Source organism: Mangifera indica, chromosome 9 (assembly GCF_011075055.1).
Source record: "Mangifera indica cultivar Alphonso chromosome 9, CATAS_Mindica_2.1, whole genome shotgun sequence".
NCBI lineage: Eukaryota > Viridiplantae > Streptophyta > Magnoliopsida > Sapindales > Anacardiaceae > Mangifera > Mangifera indica.
This window is the reverse complement of record NC_058145.1, coordinates 2,028,990-2,050,175: the sequence shown is the minus strand read 5'-3', so window position 1 is coordinate 2,050,175 and position 21,186 is coordinate 2,028,990. Positions and strand designations below refer to the sequence as shown.

Below are 21,186 nucleotides of genomic sequence, written 5' to 3'. Positions count from 1 at the left end.
AGTTATAATAGTTCACCAGTTTTGTTAACTCTTGGATTCTGAGTCCAAAATCTTGTTTCAATATAAATTTATTCTCTCTTTTGACCTTTCAAAGGCAAAACTGTGAGACTAACAAAGTCCAAAGTTGACAATACCTCAGAGTCTTGACCTATTATATGTGGATTGAGACAACATATCAACTGTTCTCCTTAAATCGGTAAAATGACCTACTATACATGAATCGAGCAACATGTGAAGTGCTCGAATTTTACACACAATTGATAGACTAGAGGTTGTTGTTATGCGAAAATCACATATGAAATAGAAGTCAAAAATCTTAAGTCAATATAAACTCATTATTTTGTTTTGCTCGGTGTCTTCTAAAATGTGTGTAATTAATTATTTTATTTTTAAGGAGGCCGGCCAAAAGTACTAAATGATCTATCAAATGCTTCAATCAGCTCGCTTGTGTTTCATCAGTAATGGAAGGTAACTGCCGCAATCTAAAAAGTGGAAAGCAGAAGTTGCCAATGTTAGATAGAGAATATATTGCATCATATGATGCAGCTTCAACTTTTATTAAAACAACACGTTTTCTTACATCAAAATGATGCTTTCTTTGCCCTGAAAGGATAGCTTGAGTAGCAAAAGTAAGGGATTGGAAACCCACCAGTAACATATTAAGATCAAACTCTAGTAAAAAGGAAAAATGATGTTTTCCTTGCTTGTGAGTTCACAAATGTTTTTCAGCTGGTGAATGATAACAGGTTCATCTTACGTTTGCTTGGATCAGATGCCTGCAGACAAATTTGGTGAAGCATTTTAGACCTTTACTTGGCTTCATTATTCCAATTTTCTTTAAAGTTGTGCATAAAATCCAACTGGGTATGGTTGAAATAAAGTTAAATGTTAAATAAAAACCAGTGCTTTTGGCCTTCCATTGATATTCCATATCAGTAAAGTTGCCTGCTGCCTCCAATCAACCTTTTCAAAGTGTTGATTTAGGATGGTTTAACTTAAATTATATGCATTTTTGGGCTATTATTGTTGTTGAGTGCCTCACTATCATTATTGTATCCCAATATTTCTTTTTGGCAACTTTTCCACACTCAGCTCTCATTGGTTTACAAAAAATCAGCAATCTTCTTTTTCACTTTGAAGCTTTTGGCAATTAAGCTGCATGATTTTGGTCCCTAAATGGAAGAATAAGTTTGGAGTACAAGAACAGCAATGTACCATTTTTGTTCATCTAGCCACACCTAATAATATCATTCTAGAATTCTACAACCATGGATGCCTTTACCAACTACTTTGAACGACCGATGAAGTTACCAAAATTTTACAGTTCTTAAAGGGTTTCCTGGAAAAAGAAGCATACTGTCATTTTACTTGCCATCAATCAGAGAGTTTGGTATAGATGAAGAGCTGAGTCATCTAGTCATAACTTGGAAGTCTTGAAGCTTCAAATGAGGGGGAAGTGCCCTGAGGAAGCAGGAACAATTGAATCCTATTTTTTTCTTTTTGTAATAATGAGCCCTTGAGTCAGACTATCCCTTTTATGTCTAATTGGAAGTTACCTTTTCAATGTAATCAAATCTAAATCGATCACACCAAATAGGAAAAAACCAAAGTCTAGTAGTCAATAATTTGATTTTAATATGTTGCCAACAAATTTCAAACTTAGGTGCCCTTCTTATTATTATTATTATTTTTTTGTTATGAAAAACCTTTATTCAAATCGATCATGATTGAACAACTATATCAAACAAATAAAATTCAGATCTAATGATTAATTTCATAATTACTACATCAAATAAATCAAGAATTTGATTTTAAAATATTGTTGATGTAACTTGATTACTTGTTATCGTATTCGAAAACTCTCTTTCTTTGTCACCCAAATCACTTTGAAACCAAAAGCTATTCTTCTCGGTCTCTCAATCGGGTGATATCTATTCTATTTTCTTCACTGAAATAGGCATCATAGCCTCCTACATTTACTAGAAGCTTTAAAAGTGGAAGTTTCCCTTAAATAGAAATTTTGACTGACAAAAAAAAATCATATCAAAGAACACTAATTACAATATTTGACAGGTACTTAAACTAATCCAACTTTTATCATTTCATCTCCTCTACTTTAATCAAAGTATTCAGACTTGTGGATTTATAATTGGATAGGTTACCAACTTGATTACCAAAATCTTCTCCATTTTAAGGCCTTTTTTGTCACTTTGTAGCCCCTGCAGGAAGCAAGGTATTGCAGAATAATAAATTAATAATCACACAACAACCTAAAACCATGATTGAAATTTGTTTATTCAGAGTGACAGAGAAAGAAGATGCTGCATCATTTTACATCTGGGATTACTGGATTCCAAATTACACCTCTCCTTCATCTGAACAAGTTTCAATCCTAACATAAAGATCTTCAGCAAGACAACTGAACCATACAAATGGATCGAAAGACAGACGATGAAGCCGAAAAATAATGGAATAGAGTAATATTTTCATACTAATCACTATTGTAGCAACCCCATTTATTTCTAGTGAACTGAGAAACAGATTAAAGGGGGTGCTAATAGAATCTAGATACAGAAAAGAATGAAGAACAGATGCAAACCAACATGAGTAACAAACCCGAAGCACATCGACACGCAAAAAAACAAATACAAGGCATAGGCCGGCCTTAGTCAAAGAATTCCCAGGGGAATTTAGGTTGGGCTGAATTATTATTGATGACGGGAGTGGCAGATCTGGATGTTGAGGGAACTGGCAGCAATGCGGGGCTAGAATCAAAGGTCTCCCATTTCGTGGTAACGACAACTGATCCTGCTGTTGAATGCCTTGATTGTTGATGTTGTTGTTGCTGATGTTGCTCATGTATTGATAAATGCTCAAAAGAATGCCTAGCTTGCTGCTCTTGAATTGGCTCTAGTCTATGCCCATTGGAAAGCCTTGGTTGGCCATTTAAATGCCTTTGTTGATTCTGCAATGATCTTTGAACTCCATTGCTATTTGGCATAGAGTTTTCCATCTTCAACATATCCAGAGTTTCAACATACTTTTGCACTCTTTTCACCTTCATCCACAAAACTAATTAGACCGTACAATTTTAACAATTCAGAACCAATACATAAATTAAACCCAGAATTACCTGCATTTTCCTCTTCAATTTTACATCTCCATCAGCCATAATTCCATCCAATTTAAGCAGTTGATTCATCAACAACTCAGTTAGACCAAGAACATCTTTTTCTGTCACTTTCCCTCCTCTAGTGATGATAGATTCAAGAGCAGACACCTACCAAATTTCAATGAAACATCAAATTCACTACACAATTCTTCATTTATAAATCTTTCAAAGGCCTGAAATTCAGGTAGAAATATTCACCTGGCCTCCGAGCTGGTCAACTTCCAGGCTAATTTGGGAGATGGATTTCGAAGCCTTCTCCATTTTGGCATTCTTTCTCATCTCAAGTAAACGTTTCTCTTGACTAATTGGGTCCTCAACAAGCACAATTTTTGATCGGTCCTTCACACCCGCCATGTCAAGAAAAGTCTTTGAATCTCTCTCTTTATCTTTATAAATCAGCTTTTGATCCTCATGGTGCAACCCCGTTGGTCCACTCAACATCTTCTTCAACTCCCCTGCAATCAAAGTAAAACAAAACCACACATATTTATAAACAAAATTTCAAAAAACAAAACAGAAATCAAGAAAGATTTCGAATTTACCAAATGTAGCTTGAGAACTGATATGCATTTCATGGTAAACAGACCCGTATTTGACCCGAACTCTAATTGTCGGTGGTGGAGCAGAGGTCCGATCAGTATCCGGGTTTCGTTTCTGTACAAGCATTCCACCTGGTCTTAGTTCCCAATCATAAGCCAGAGGCTCAGGCGGAGCTCCACCAGCTGAGCTACCATTCATCATCGGGGAAGGTGACAGCCCTGTGGTTTTAGTCTTCATCTTCATCATCTTCAAAACTCTTACTTTTTAAAAAATTTTATTTTTCTTGTTCCGTTACAGAAATGAGTTTGACTCGCAGAGAAGAGTCTTTAGATCTTCTACAATAGTGATTCCAGGCGATCTGCAACGAAAATCATAGACACCCAGTTGAGAAAAAGCTCGAAAGAATCGTAAGACCCCAGCAGCATTACACGAGTCCAAGTCCTCAAGCCACGCGTAAACAGAGAGAGAAAAACAACCTGTAAAAACAGAGTCTTCCTTCCCTTGTTCTTTAACCTTCTTCGCGGCACCAAATGGCGTCTTGTGAAAAGAAAAAAACCATCTTTGAATAGTATTCACTAAGAAAACCCAGACAAGATCGCCCACAGAACTTGCTAAAGCCAAAAACCGATCAAAAGAATATTTCAGATCCCTTCAATGAATGCGGTCAACGTAATAAACCCACAAGAAAAATTGAATGAAACAATGTGAACCAGTGATTTTACACAAGAGAATAAAAATCTCCCCCTTTTCTCTCACTTGCTTGCAGTTCTGGAAATCTCCTGGAAGAAGAGAATAAGAGAGGAAAATGAATATAAAACGAGTGGACAGCTAACAGAGTCAGTGGTAGAGAGCTGAAAACGATACATTTACCTGATTTTTCTATCTAAATTTCATTATTTTAATATTATAATTAATTAATTAATTATCAATATTTTATTACAAAAAGAAGGACAAAAGCCGCCAAAGCTTCTGTTCAAAGGTAAAAAACCAAAGGGGAAACTCTGGTCAGGTCCATCACCAAACTGGTGGGCAGATCCAGTACATGCAGTTCTATTTTACGAGTCACTTCTCGGTGAATTGCTGGCTTACACGCTTATGGTTATAGGGTTATTTTTGGTAATAAAAATAATCCAATCATTGTCTCGTTAATGATAAAGGGTTATTTACTTTAAGAATGATCGTAAATTTGAGACGTGTCGTCGCTTAGTGGCTTGTGCGGTGGTGTCTATGTCACGTATAGTTTTAGTCCGCCGGCACCTTCTTTGAGAAACCATAATCCGGTGACGTTTCGTTGTCCGACTCCACACACGCTTCTCTTTCACTCCAGCGCAAAGTTGGCACGTGTGTCACTTTCTTGTTTTAATTAGAAATAAATGCACATGAACTAAATTATTAATTTTGATGTAGCCATAAATTAAAATTTATATTATTCCAACTTCTCAATTTAATGTATAATGCCGTCCAAATTGCTCAAAATCCTTAATTAATACCTTACCTCCAAACTTTCAATCTTGTTCGATAAAGTCTATGTTCAAAATTGAACGTATTAGATTCTCACTGAATTATTGAGAAGAAGAAGTCACATGCAACACAATATAAAATAAGGTCAAACATTAGTCGGGTGTTCAATTTAGATGAGGTTAAAGCTGATTCGAAAATGAGAATACTAATTATCAAAATTTGTTATTTCGATAACAAAATAAAGAAGTTTAAAGTGCACACTTACCTTTCAATCTTTTGATATTGTATTATTTATTTTTTTCAAAATTTGACATTTTTTTTTTAAAGTTTTCACTAATTGATAACAAACAATAGGGGAGCCATAGAGGGGCCCATTTATCAAAAATCAAAGATCCGTCATTGTCAATTGATGTATGTAATTTAAAACTTTTACACAAAATAGGTCATAATAGCGAGAATGAGGATCAAACAATTAATCGTGTTATCCACTACGATGAGATAAATTAAATATAATCAAGATTAGACACAAAAAGGTTTAAACATAATTTATCTTAATAGTTGGATAACTACATCAATGATCATATTATTAATTATCATAGATATAATAAGATATATTTTGTCGTATATACAATAAGATATGTCTTGAGTATACCTTGATTTTAAACAAGGTTCTAAAGATGATAGTTAGCTTTTTACGAGGGTTATCTCATCTATTTAAAGTATAATTATAATGCATAACTCAACTCAATTTTGCTTTCATTAATCATTTATATTTACGTAACGAAGTGAAACAGTTATATTCAAATAATATGTCTAACCAATCATAATTCAAATATAATTTTTAATATATATTTTTATTGTAATTAAACTAAAATAGAATAATTACATTAATAATATAATCATTTTAGATAAAAAATAATAATTTTTTTAATAAACAGAAGAACAATAAAAAAAGACTCTTGTAGTTATCGGAAATATATAATAAAATTATGTATGCTTAATTTTGAATATTTAATTAAATATTTATAATATATATTATTATATAATTATTTTTATTATTTCAAAATAAGAGGTTTTCCGCATTAATTAATAATTGACATATAAAAGACATATTAATTATTATTTTTATGATTTGTTATTAATCATAATCTATTTATTAGATGCCGTATATACAAATTAGGACAAGGAAAAGTTTTACGATATAATAATTTTAAAGTACAATTGTACCCTCAGTTGATTGTGTGGTGTATCAACGAGAAATGCAGAAAGATAAATGAAGATAATGATGTAGATGTAGCGAAGAAGACAAATGTAAAAGTTTTTTAAAGTACGTCTTTTCCAAAAAATTTCAATCAGTGAAGGACAAAATAGTCATTACACTTCATTAAAAAAGTCATAGTAAAATAAATTCCAAAGCGACGTCAAAGTCTCCGTTAAAACCATTTGAAACGCAACACACCGTACGTCATATCAATGTACATAAAGCTGCATCGATAACACCGTCAAAGAAGGAACAGAAAGTCTAGTTCCCGTCCCGTCAGTGTCTTTTCACTTTGTTGGCCTTTCACTTCCCGACTAGGCAGCCACCGACACTTCCACACGTGCTAATCACACGTGAATGTTTTATAACACGTGGCGCACTTCCGGCCGTCCATATCATGATAGAGTTTTGTGGTAGGATTCCGTGCAAGCGCAGTTCGATAAGGACGGTCCAAGTTGTAAGGCCGGCGGTCGTCATATTGACTAATAGACAATTTTATAATAATTGAGATTGTGATTAATTATTAAGTAAAATTAGGGTTTAGAAAAGTTGGGCATTACAATTACAAGTGTATCCAAAATTAATATATATATATATATATATATATATATATATATATATAGAACAATGCTATATGTACCTATTTTTGATACATAATTTATATACACAGTGATGTATCATCATATAATTAGATGATTTTAAAACATATATTACTATATAATAAAGAAATATTTAATCACATGATGATACATCATCTGTGTATACAAATTGTGTACTAAAAATAGGTACACATAATTTTATTTATATATATATATATATATATATATATATATATATATATATATATATATATATATATATAGAGGATGATATAATATATAGATACATCTAAATAATTTTTTTGATGCTAATACGAGAACGAATGAATTTTTAAAATATTAAAACTTTGAAATTGTTTGTAATATTCTTGGAAAATAATTATATAAAAATAAAAAAATAATTATTTTTTAATACACCATAGAAAAATGTTTGAATTTTAAATCAATAAAATGCATTCCTGAAAGATAGTTAGAGATAAAATTAGATTCAAATTTAATTAAACTCAAATAGGATAAAACTCATTTTTGGATTGTTTTCAAAAGAGTTCAGCTTGGGCTCCCTCAACTTGTATTTGACTCATTTCATAAATTAAGAGTTCATAATCTATTGGGGTTTATGTAGACAAACCGAACTTGACTTAAATTTGTCAAACTCGTGTATTTAAATATATTTTACTTTGAATTCGTATATATCAAACTTGAATTCGGATTTATGATTAATTTTCAAATATAATTTAGTTCAGTTTCAAACTCGAATTTACATATATCAAACTTAGATTCAGATTTATTTAAACAAAACTCATATCAAACTTGAACAAATTCGTTTTAAATTCGATCCTAATTTGAAATCCCCAAAAATGAGGTCTTAGTTTCAAGAATCAACAAATGTATATTAACATCAAACTTTAATTTATGTATTATCATTTAATTACGGGTAGTCAAGTCTAAACACATTTATTCAATACTATTCGGCGACATTGTGCCGACCGAATGGGGTGGGATAACAACTTGTGGGTGTGTGATTTGATTGTCTGCCAATCACTGTGAGATCGGCATCTGCAACTCATGTGACCAAATTATATTTAAAAGAATAATGAAAGAAGCAATTGCCTTTCAAATGTTCAATAATGATCAAACTAATCGTGGATAAAGAGAAGTCACCCAAAATATATATATATATATATATATATATATATATATATATATATAGCCACAGCCAGATATGTACTTTCAGTGTAATTAAAATAAATAAATACTTAAAATTTTGAAATATTAATTAAAATAACCCTATATATATATATATAATTATCTTTATTATACAAATATAATCATTTTTAATTTAATTTTATCTCTAAACAAAGATTTTAAGTTTAAATTGATTGGCCGAATAGATTAATTAGTCAGTTATAGTCAGATAAATTGGCCAACCGATCATGATTAGGTAGATTAATCTACAGTCAAATATATTATTTTCTATTTTTATTAAATAAGTTTTGACTAAATAAATAAAAAACTTAATAATATTTTAAATATTTTAGATTATGAGTTATATATATAAAATAAAAAAAATTATTATATATATATAAAAAAATGATTATTTTAATTAATTTTCTCGAAATTTCATTATAATTTTGCATTAAAAGATGGCGCCATCAGAGAGGAATACAACAGTATTAGATCACGTTTAAAGTAGTTGATTAAAAAACAAAAGAGTGATGAAGCATGCTAATTTCCAAAGATTTGTGCTGTTCTCTATATTCCCACCGACAAAACTTTTTTTCTGGAGAAGCCACCAGAGGTAACAGTAAGTAACAGTATGTACATTAACATATGAATAGATTTCTCTCGGCATAAGAACGTAATCTATCAGTTAAGAATTCGTTTTGTGCCGACAATAAAATTTTAGTATCTTACAATATCTAATATATATTTTATAATATAATATAATATAAAATAATATATATCATAAAAGATATTAAATTAATATAATATAATTCATATATCATATAATATATTATATATTATTAATATGAATCAATTTATTTTCAAAAAAAATATGAGAAATTTAACACCTTTAAAAGTGTTTTTAATTTTCTTTTAAATAATAATATGTCGATTAAATTTTTTTTAATATTTTATTTTTAAAAAATCATATCATATGATATATAATTAAACTATTATAGATATTAACTCCGATCACTATCATATCTTTTAGATGTAACAAATCAATAAATTATTTTGTGAATTTAAATATACATATAATTGATAAGATTGTAATCCATTTTTAAGAAGAAAAAAGAAAAAGTGAAAATGCATAGAAACATAGAGTAAATTTTCGAACAACAAACTAAGCGGCATTAAAAAAAACTGCTATGTATATATATAAAATTTTATTTATAAATATCAAAATTAATTATCTAATCTTTGCCGTGACTGCTCTAAGCTATGTTTCGTAAAGACAAAAAATCTCATCACCAATATGAAAAAAGTGATACATCAATTTTGGTAAGCTGTAAGTGATAATGAAAGTAGCAACATGTTCACCAATGTTAGCCATGCATTCTAACTCTGATATTAAAAGTAAAACTTTGTAGATGTAGACTCTGCTAGAAACAAAATGTACGAGATATGAAGATAAGAGTTTCCTTCTCATACGAAAAATAAACCACACAAAAAAAAAAAAAAAACAAAACAAAACAAAAAGCGAGAGGGAGACATATTTCAGTAGCATTTAAAGGCCAAGATAATGATGGAACAGGAAATGAATGCCATTGCTTCATATGTTTTTTTAATTAGATAAGTCGCAACTCACAAGCAAACCTGTATTATTTCCCTGAAAATTCGGCTTCGGCCTGTTCTTTTCACAATTTCACACCTCTCAGCTTCATATTTTTTTTATTTTTTAATTAGACTCATAATTATTAAACTAAAAAATTAAGATTTTATAAACTTAATAAAGACTCAAATTCAAATTTTCTCCCTTTAAATTTTAATGCTATGCTAGTTGTACTAACCTCTAGAGTCAACTTTCAGCTTCATTTTGACACCCACTTCATCTACTATTTCTGTCAACTTAAAACTTGTGCTCTATGATTTAGTTTTATAATGGGTTTTGCGAATAAGCCGAGATGGCAGGAGACGAGATTAGGTATGTAAACTGTATTAATTTGTATTTATCATTGATTATTGTAGATTAGGATATAAATAAATAATGGAAATTTGGGTTGTATGCATCTCACCCACATAACTGTACCACCCATTAAGTTCGGAAAATCCATCTCCCACCCACTTGTCGATTGTGTTAATTAAATCTATTAACCTTAAAATAAAGTTGGTAAAAACATAAAAAGAAAAAAATTGTGCGAAATGTGTTTACTCCCCACAAATTTTATAAAGTTTTTATCTACCTCTATTTAATAACAATAAAATTCTAAAAATTATAAAAAAGTTTTTAGTAGGATCATTCTAGTTTCTTTATCACCACCTTTGCATCGCCACCAACCAGTCATTAATATATCTATCACTTCTTATTAAGATTTATTGTTAACAAATTCTATTTTTATTAGATCTGATTGATTCTATTAACTTCAAGATGTTTTGTTGTCTACACAAACTTAAACACATCTACATTTGTTGGCTCCCCCTTGAGTGTTTTTGGATAGCCAAGAAACGAAAAGAAGGAAAAGCGAAAAAGACCAAGAGAAAAAAGAAAATTAAGCCAAGTATGATTTTGATGGACGAACAGAAAAATAAACTTTTGAAATTTAAAGGATGTACGTATTTCATCAAAGTTGGGGTGGGCTATAGTGATTTGGGTATGTTATAATTACAAGTGGGATTGGTTGTGTGCGCTGTCTCATGTTTTTAACACTTGGTTTTCGCCTACTTCTTTGGCCGTAAGATGGCTATTATTGGTTCCTTCCTTGTATAATTTTCCTCAATTACGTAGCTTGCCAGCTGATCATCAACTGGAATCATTTTAATTTGGGTTGGGTCATCAAGTCAAGTCAATTAATTGGGATGATCTGCACTGCACTGCAGTCTGAAACATCCAGCGTTTTAAAGAGGGTGATAATGACAGGAGTAACCATTCAACCCAATTCTAATGATTGATACAAGATTTACTTTGATTAGTTGGCTATACTTGCCGACTCATAAATTTCTAGATGAAACAGGGCCAACAGGCCATTTCCCCACTGCTCAAATAATAAATTTTCACTGTTTCAATTTTAAAAAAATTAAATTTTTATTCTGACTCTACTTCTATTAATGAATTCTATGCTTTCACTCAATCAGGAGAGAGAGAGGTCGTTTTACGTACTTTTTTCTTTTATAATCTCTCTATTTTTTTTTATTTGTTTTGTTTTTTCTTTTCAAAACATTAGAACATAATGCTTTTTTTTTTATGTTAAAAAAGTTAATGAAAATTTTAAAGGTTTTTGAAAAAAGATATGTTATTAAAAATATTAATATATCTATTAATAATTTAAAAAATAATAATTATACCTATAAAGAATTTATCAAATACAATATTTTAAAATTTATTAAAGTTTTGAAATATTTTAAAGAGTTTAAGTGGTAAATTTTTAAAGGTAAAAGACTTGTTTCTTTTCAAGGTATAATAAAATCTTAAAATTTTACTTTTTAACTATTAAAAACTCATCCATGAGATAATTTCTATTAAAAATTCAGTTAGAATTAAAAGTAAAATCATCGTTTAACAAAAAATATAAAAAATTAAACTTTTATTACATTTTCTTCCCTCAATTTGAAAACCTCACAATTTCCTCCCAAAATTTTCTTTAGAGTTTGAAAAGTATCAATTTTTTCTTTTTTTTCCTCTTTACTAAAAACCATAAGGAAAAATTATCATTTTTCAAATTTTTGAAAAATTATAAGATTTTTAAACCAAGGGAAGGAAAATGTAATAAAATTTAATTTTTAAAATTTTTTTAATTAATAATTATTTTACCTCTAACTTTAACTAAGATTTTTTATATAAATTATCTCATAAATAAATATGTGAGTTTTTAAAAGTTAAAGGGTAAAACTTTAAAATTTCACTAAGAAACAAGTCTTTTAGTCAAATTTTAAACTAGTAATGATATATCGGTAATGACATTTATATTAAGTGTTAATAGAAATTTTATAATTTTAATAAAAAAGTAAAACAATTATTTTCAAAAAATTTAACAGATTCACTAATAAAAATAAATAATGTGTAGAAATTTGACTTTTTGAAACTTAAAGAAAAGAAAAGAAATTTCTCGTTTTATCAAACCTTGAGTGGGAAATAGTCATTTGGCCTCGAAATAATAGTACATTTTCCATTACAAACTATGTTTATTTTTTTGAACATTAGATCTTAAAGTTGCTTTAATTTAATTATTGGACTGCTAGGCATGACAAAAGTTATGAACAAGTAAATTGACAGATCAATCTAAGACTTATTTGGATATTGGCCATGATACTATTTCTATTGATTCTGCCTCCTATTGCACATACTGACACGAAAGTCTCTATCACAAAATTCTCTTCATAGTAATTTATATACTAATAATGACGTGATGGAGAGTATTTAATATGCATATTTTATTTCATCTTTCTAAGTAAGTGTCTTCCATTGAAGAGCCTCTACAGAAATACCTATTATGAATGATCTTACAATGGTATTAGATTCCATATCTCTGGTAGAATCATCACATTCTGATCTACATTTCTCAAACTGTTCTGTAACTCACATTTCTCAGATGAACTGTTCACTGAATTCTAGTAGTCAAAAGCAAGAGGACTGGTTCTCGACTTCACCAATCCTACTACAGTTTATGACAATGGGAAACAAGTTTGATTTCTGCGAAACATATTTTTATTAAGGTTTCTAATTCTATTAACAGACAGATAACTGAGAATTAGTATTCCTAACTTGCAACTTATGAACATTGGCATTTTGTTAGTTTAAGCACTAGTAATCAAAGCTCTCCTCGTGATTTCTATCAATCACTAGGCAACAGCATTTGGCAACATCCCATACAAGAGCTCCCAAGTTTCTAAACCAAAGCTTTAACAGTTTAACGCCTTATAGATTATTCTCAAGCTACAACTGCATACTTGAAATCAATTATTACTTTTCTTGGCAAAGATCATGAAGTTGCCCTCAGGCTCTCCACATAGTCTTCAGGATTTAGAGGGAACATAAATCTTATAATATTAATAAAAGTTATGTTTTTATGACACAAAGATTACAAAAGGAAGAGGAGTTAGCAATTTAATTTAAGGTTCCTGAAGGGATGTCTATTATATGTCAAAATGAGAAAAAGAATGAAAATTTAATCACCTCGTCTAGACTCCCAAGTGTCGCTCTTTATTCCTTTTTCTTTTTCTTTTTTCTATTTACTGTATTTTACTTATCTCTATCACAATCAACACTTAAATGTTCAGCACATTGGACAGACAAATTGCCAAGTTTTCTTGTATCAGAGAAAAGTATTTGATTGTGAAAATTAAGTTTCTGTTTCTCCAATTTTCCGCAGGCCATGATGTAGACATTAAACTCAAGATTTAGAAAACTGACCTTGTGCATGAAGAATTGGAGATGATAAAATTGCTTTTGATGCACAGGATTTTCCATCAACAGATGCCAACCAAATTGCCAACAATCTCTCCAACATAGGTCAATTCTACAACACAAGATATTTCAACAGATGTCAAGGTATTATATTACCACATTAAAACTTCCCAGGTCCAGTGCATCAAATGTCAATCATATATAAAGTTTTTTTCAAAAAAAAAACTTCATATGTACCATTTAAAATATGATAATGTCTCCCTTCATTTCCTTTATTCAATAAATTCTCCTCATACCGCTAAGGTTATCCATTATCCATTCTATCCATAAGGCAAGGGGTCATATCCTAGGAGGAGAAGATGGTGTTCGTGTGTATAGTATGGTCCTTCCAGTACAACTGTGTACTTCTCTCGCCCAGGAGGGGTTGTTTCTTTTCGCTTTTCATCTTTTTCAATTATGTTCCTACGTCTGACAGACATGATGCCGGTTGCAGTTTACTCTGTCAAACATGATATCACAGATGTTCAGCCCCTCATGCCAAGCTTAATTTTGGCTATTAGAGAGGTTGTAAATCTTAAGGTAACCAATCTCACACTATTTCAACTCTTTCTTCAGTCATTCTGTTTCAGTCAGACAAAAAAAAAACCAATTACCTCTTATTTTGGCAGAATCTGGTGTATGGTTTGTTGAATTTTTATAGGTACTAAAATTATTCAATCTCCTGGGTTCATAACTAAATCTCAGTGTTAATTCACTGGACAATCAACATCACCATGCAATCAGCAGAATCAGTTCGTGGCAAGAGGAAATTTTTTGCAGGAACTTAAATGTTCTTTGATCTCCTCAGTGAAGATCCACAGCATCCTGTAGACAGATATATGACCAAATAAGCTTGAGCAAAGTGTGAGAGAAGAGCATAGTTAATCATTTTCATTCACTTGAAATGTAGCTTCATTAATTTTATGAGTTCAATGGTTGGAGTTTTAAAATAAAACCAAAAGCAATCACATGAGGAGGGCTGTTTTCCAGACATTACAGAACCCTTCATATATTCAATAAAATGGTATAAATGTGCCTGCCAATATTAATATATGGTAAGTGGGTTCACAAGATTGTGAAGAACTCATTATATAAGCAGAAATGGAGGAATCTGAAAACTTAGTGCTCCAACCCAGCATACACACCATCATCTTAGCAGTTGCATTTTGGGTCTATGATTTTACGAAAGCTATCACTTGAGCATAATATCATTCACTAGCAGTTTCATATTTAAAACATACACTTAATATTGAAATTTTTTTAGGATCCCACATCTTTTTAGCAATCACTTATTTCTCTTATTCCTTTAGAAAGAAATGATATGAGAAGAAACAAATTGAAAAATATAGAAAAACAATGCCATAAAGATGTGAACTAGTCGGAAGAGGTTTAAATTTAAAAAATAAACACATAACTATAAACTGCATTCACAAAACCTGAGTTGACAATTGTGTATTCAGAGAAATGAAAGAATTGTAGAAGGCTTCAAAGTATGTTTAGTAAAATTAGAAAAACAGGAAAGAAATTGAGTTCCTAAACTCATTTCAAATTTTTACATAGGCTTTACCTCTAATTTTTTGGCAATTGCTCTTATTCAGGCTCTGTCTTTATAACTATTCACATACCAAATGCTAGAACTCAGTAGGACAAAACCCTTCAATCTTTCCCACCTCATTGGCAATAGGATTTGGAGCTTGTATAAATGGTTGTAAGAAGAGAGAACAAGTCTCCTTGGGAAGCATCTCCCAAAGTTCAGAATCTGCAAAATTGGTCAAACTTTCATGTTGCTGCAAAATTAGAATAAATAGATAAATAGCTATACAAGTGACAAACAATCAACTAAAGTACTGAGGCAAAAAGCACCATTATTATGAGAAAATAATGTGCAAATGTAGAAAAGAGATATCCTACTGAAAACATGCCACTTGATCAGAATAAGTCACTTATATGTTGGTTTAAACCAAACAAGCTACAAACTTGCAGTTAATTAATTAGCTTGGCAAGATGGGCACTCATATCTCGAAAACACAAAGAAAGTTAGAGGGCAACAATGAGCCTTATGTGAGCATAATGAAGCTGAGGTTCTTGGCTTATCATTTTCCACAAGAACAGATGCAACCAAAAATAACCACATAAATAAATCACTTTATGAAAGGAATGGTTTAGAGAAAACTAAAGGAGTCATAGGTAGTATCAATTAATTGGCCTTGTGTTGCTAGGGATCACAGGCATAAAGCCATGGCTTCATCCAAGAAATAAACCAAAATAACTGATACATAACCAAGAGACATTATTAAATCTGATAAAGTAATTTTAACGACGAATAACTCTCCTAATAAGAATAGTTGAGACAGAGCACAAAATGCCTCATATCATGACTTCCACATAATTATCAAATATTCATGGCTCTAAGATTGACCAAGAGGTTCTGTTTGCTCGCCTTAAATTGAGTACAAATAGGAGGGAATCCTTTTGATTGATAAATCAACTAATTTTTTAATGTCCTGTTTTTTTAGCTCATACAGGGACAGAATTTATAATATCTCTGCATGTAGTAAGAAGTTACTTTTATGCTATATTTTTTTAATATTCCTATTTATCACTGATGCATGTAATTTAAAAGAATGAGAATACTTCAACTGACAAGGTTACTTGTTTCTAAAGCAAAGGCCAACTTTACCAGCACTTTGAGGAAAATAGAGGCTCTCCTTCAAGTCAGACAAGCCAGCCTTCTCAATTCGTCTCTCAAACCATTCAACTAGTTGAGTTTTTGATACACCATCTGGGGTGTTCCAATAGCCACGAATGGCTTACTCACCTCAAAATGATATCAACTGAAAATTTGCAACAATAAGCATTTAACTAGAGTTTATAATTAATGTTATGAGTAAAAATGGAGCACCAGCATCCATATCCCATGAAAGGTTGCTGCTGAAAATACCACAGATATGGAGTTTGCATTGCGCAATAAAACATGGGTAGCCCAAGCCATATCCACGTTCAAAGCATCCTAGATATTTTGTGACATGACAAAAATTTGCTCAGTATTTTCAGGAAGAATTTTCTGATCCACTGGAGTAGCACCCTGCACGATTTCCCACGATGTTGAAAAGCCAAAGAATGGAAAACCACTAATTATTCTTTATTGGTTTCTACTCAATAGGTTCGGGATTCAATTTCTTGATAAAATTTTTAAAATTAAAAATTGAGTATACTACTACAATCAAAATTGGTTACAATAATTTACCAAAAAAAAAAAAAAAGGTTACAATAGCCAACCTAATTTATCAGTAATTTTACTAGCACATATGTTTTCAAGATTAATAAAAAATCTTGAAATTCATAGTGTATCTAGTGTATGAAACTCATATCAGACCATAAATTTCAGGTTCTAAAGCCAACAAAATGAAAAGAAACAACATTAAAAAGTTCAAATTCATGAAACCAGTGAAAAATTTCAAACATAAACAACAAAATGGAAATATATAAACATAAATATGTAAATTACCTTGATAAATTTACCGAGGTAAGGAAATACAATAGAAAACGCAGCCAAAGAAAGCTCGGACCTCTGTAAACAACGAAAATTTCTGAAAAAAGTAATCCAAATTCAAATTCAAATTAAACCAGCACGAAAATTACAGATTTAGATAACCAGCTGCGCTATGGTGAATGAATTGGAGAATACGAAGTGATTCAAAATCAGGAGCGAGCCGAAGCCGTAGCCGATCCATCTCGGTAGATACGACTCGTTGAATCCTGGTATACCTGTAACCAAACAGAAGCGTTCAAGCTTTCAAAGTATAAATTGAAAAGAAAGTGTGTAAGCAATACATTTGATGTGAATTACCGAATGTAAAGCGAAGAACGGAGAGCCTGAGTCGTTGCTCAGGCTGTTGTGAATAGTTAAGGCGGGCGGAGATTGATATTGATTTAATTTTGGTTTTGGCGCAGGATTTGATTTGAATTTTAAACTGAAATAACGGGTCGGTTAAGAGCATGCTTATTTTTCTATTTTCTCCGCTTGGGATAGAATGTGTGAGAAAAGAGTGGATTTTAGTTTTTTTTTTTTTTTATAAGTAATACTATGTGTATACGTCAGAGAGGAGAATTTCATTCTGATTTTAAGTAGCTTGACCTTTTCTAACTCTAACAAAGTGAGGATTTTCTAATAAAAATAGGGAAAGGAACTAGGACAAAGACGAAAAAAACCCGCAATCAAGAACAAGTCGAGGTTGGAGATATATGTATTTTCTTCTTGCCCAGCCAAACTCTCATCTCTATCTCTTTATATTAGTATATTTGCTTAATTATTAACATATCTTTATAGTTTTAGAATATTTATATTTTTTAAATTTATTTAGGTTTGTGTTATGTATATTAAAGTGGTTAATATATTATATTTGTGATATTTGAAATAGTGAATCGATTTTAATTTTACTTAATTTTATTATTTAATATATTTATATTACGTTTAGAGGGTATAGAGAAGAGTTTTCTCTACAGGTACAAAAAAAGAGTTTTTTTTTTTTTTACAGAAATAGGGAGGAGATTTTTCCTCATGGGGAGGGGATATAGAATCATTTTCATCCTTCGGCTAAGAGCAACATTAATATCTCTTATAGGGATGGTGATTGGGATCGAGATCTTCTCCCCCACTCGTCCCTATTGTTATCCCTATTACTCATTTTGAACACACTTATATGTATCATCACATTATTAAGTAATATTTTTATTATTAATTAAAAATTATTCAATCATATGATAATACATATAAGTATATATATTTATATACCTAAAATAAATACATATAATTTTATTATTATTTTTTTTAGTGAGAGCATATATAAACAGAGAAAATGAGTCTATCAAAGGGCTCGAAAATGCCTAAACTCATCCTGCCTTGTGATTGATGTAATTATACATTCAAAAGTGTTTGCATTTGATCGGGGCACCACCGTAGAACCACTCTATCAGACGCCATAGAGTGTTGTAACTTTATAAGCTAACTGACCGCCCTTACCATGCAGCTTTAATCCCGCAACAAGTGAGGTGGGTCTGCGCAAAGACCCACCTTTAAATTTAAAAAAACAAATAAATAATAAAAATATGCTTTTATCTTCATTTTTAATTATAAACAGGTTTGGAGGAAAGTTTTGAAAATATATTACTAAGCTCACCCTGAAGTAAATAATAAAAATAAATAAATTGAATTGAATTAATTTATCATCAAATATCACATAAAAATAAATTTAGATTTATAAACATATAAATTTAATTTAATTATCTTAAATACCTCAAACTATAATAAATTTAAACTTAAATAAATACGGCAAAAGAGGAAAACTAGACATATCACTCATTTTATTTAAATTACTTATTATAATTTCATATTCTCTATTTTTATTTTACGTTCTCTTTCCCTTACAATTATATTGTTAGTATCATATTTAAGGTTAGATTCGAACTGAACCTGTTCGAACTTAAACTCGATTCGAATAAGCTCAAAACGAGCTAACCCTAATCGAGCTCGAGCTATTCGTCAGATTTTCTAATTAAAAATTTTGATATAAAACGATATCCTTTTAATACATATTAGTCAAAATGATATCTATACGTAAACTGAGCCTCGAACCCAACCCTAATCATATTCTCGAACTTACACTCTCAACACTTCTCTTCTCTTTTTTGCGCTCTCTTTTGATACAAAGTAGGTTTTGTTAAACACATTTCTCTGCATTTCTTTCATATGAGGTGTAATTCCATTAGGGTTTTTTAGTTTTTGATTTTTAATTGTTAGATTGCCTCTATTTATTTGATAAACATGTCCCATTTTCACTAGATCCGGTGGTTTCCTTTGAATTTATTTTACTGTTTCTATAATGTTTTTTTCATCTCTAGTACGATAATCTATTTTTAGTACTAATTTCTATTTCGATTTTGTTGTTTTATTTGTTTTTCTTCCTTCTATGATTTGGTGCTCAATTTGGTGGACTTAGTAACATATCTCCAAATTTTGTGTTTAAGCTATTTACAAATGAGGATGAGTAATATTATATATACATATTTTTAGTATACAAAATAAATATATATATATAATATATCATTATATAATCAAATATTACTTTATACTTTATTCAAAATCATTCAATCATATGATAACACATTATCTGTATATCTATTTTATATAATAAAAATGTGTATATATAATTTTATTTATTAAGTATTAATTTAATAATTTTTTTTAATTTAAGGGTGAGTTTGAGTCCACCATCACAGAAACTCAAGTTTGCCCTCATCGACAATTCACATTTATATTTTCCCTATTTAAACAAGTGTGTTCGCTTCAATTTCGATTTTTTTTAATGGTGGTAAAATCATGAAGTCATCGTAAGTAATAAAATATTCTAGTAATCTTTTATTACTAATAATGATGTGACAAGTAATCTAATTATCACTTTTATCTTAAGTATTAAAAGATTATTAAAGTAATTTTGATTTTATTATGATATATAATTTATTTATTATTTTTTAAAGACAAAATAATTATATTTTTAATTAATATAACAAATAACATAAAAAATATTTTAGAATAATTATATTTAAAGGTATTTAAGTAAAATAATATATTAGTATTTTTTTATTATCTCTAATCAAATACAATAATTATTTATATTTATCTATTTTTATCGTATATAATAATAATAATTTATATCCAATAATTTTTAAAATAATATATCTTTAAAATAATTTTTTAATTTTAATAATAAAATATTCTCATAACTAAATGCCTCCTAAATATATATTGTCGAGTACCGAAGATGTTGTAAGAGCAATACTATGTGTATCCATTTTCGGTACATAATCCATATACACAGTGATGTATTATCATATAATTAGGTAATTTTAAAACATATGTCATTATATGATAACGAAATATTCAATCATATGATAATACCTTATCTGTGTATATAATTTATGTATCAAAAATATATATACATAGTTTTATTGAAGTTGTAAATGTCGTGGGTTGTTTTGCTTCTATTTTCATGCTTAGGAAACATAATTAACCTAAACATTTTTAAGTGTGCGGGTGGAATCTTACTAAACGATGATATTTGTGTTGAATCTATCAGCAAATAACGTTTTTAAAGAGTACAGTTTATTCGAATTTGTGATTACAGCCAGTTAATATCATACTTTAGACAAAAATAATAATATCATTATGATTTATTCATTAATTGTTATACATCTATTAATTTAAAAGGATATTAAATCAGTCCAACGGTATATCAATAAAATAATTGATTTAATTATATGTATTTTTTTAATTATATAAATAAATATATATTATTATATAATTAGATAATCTTAAATTAATAATAAAATAATATTTAATTATATTATAATAAAATTATATATATATAATTATATATATAAATAATAATATATTTTATATTATTAAATATTATCTTATAATTAATTTTTAATTATTTAATTATATAATAATATGTAATTATTCATAAAAAAAAATTATGCTAGTCATATT

The 21,186-nt window shown here is 29.6% G+C and overlaps 1 protein-coding gene, 1 long non-coding RNA gene and 1 pseudogene across 2 annotated transcripts; 1 reads left to right on the top strand and 2 right to left on the bottom strand.

Moving 5' to 3' along the window:
- Positions 1-2,271: 2,271 nt before the first annotated feature.
- On the bottom strand, positions 2,272-4,530 carry LOC123226197 (BAG family molecular chaperone regulator 1). Its single transcript, XM_044650721.1, has 5 exons — positions 4,189-4,530; positions 3,715-4,070; positions 3,371-3,627; positions 3,134-3,280; positions 2,272-3,058 (listed from the first exon to the last, which is right to left on the bottom strand). The coding sequence occupies exons 2-5, from the start codon at positions 3,956-3,958 to the stop codon at positions 2,666-2,668; spliced, it is 1,041 nt and encodes a 346-aa protein (XP_044506656.1). The 5' UTR covers positions 3,959-4,070; positions 4,189-4,530; the 3' UTR covers positions 2,272-2,665.
- Positions 4,531-10,065: 5,535 nt separating this feature from the next.
- On the top strand, positions 10,066-14,613 carry LOC123225367. Its single transcript, XR_006504122.1, has 2 exons — positions 10,066-10,181; positions 13,564-14,613. It is a non-coding gene; the product is annotated as an uncharacterized LOC123225367 (long non-coding RNA).
- Positions 14,614-15,064: 451 nt separating this feature from the next.
- Positions 15,065-17,716, bottom strand: LOC123225659 (annotated as a pseudogene).
- Between the last annotated feature and the right edge of the window lie 3,470 nt (positions 17,717-21,186).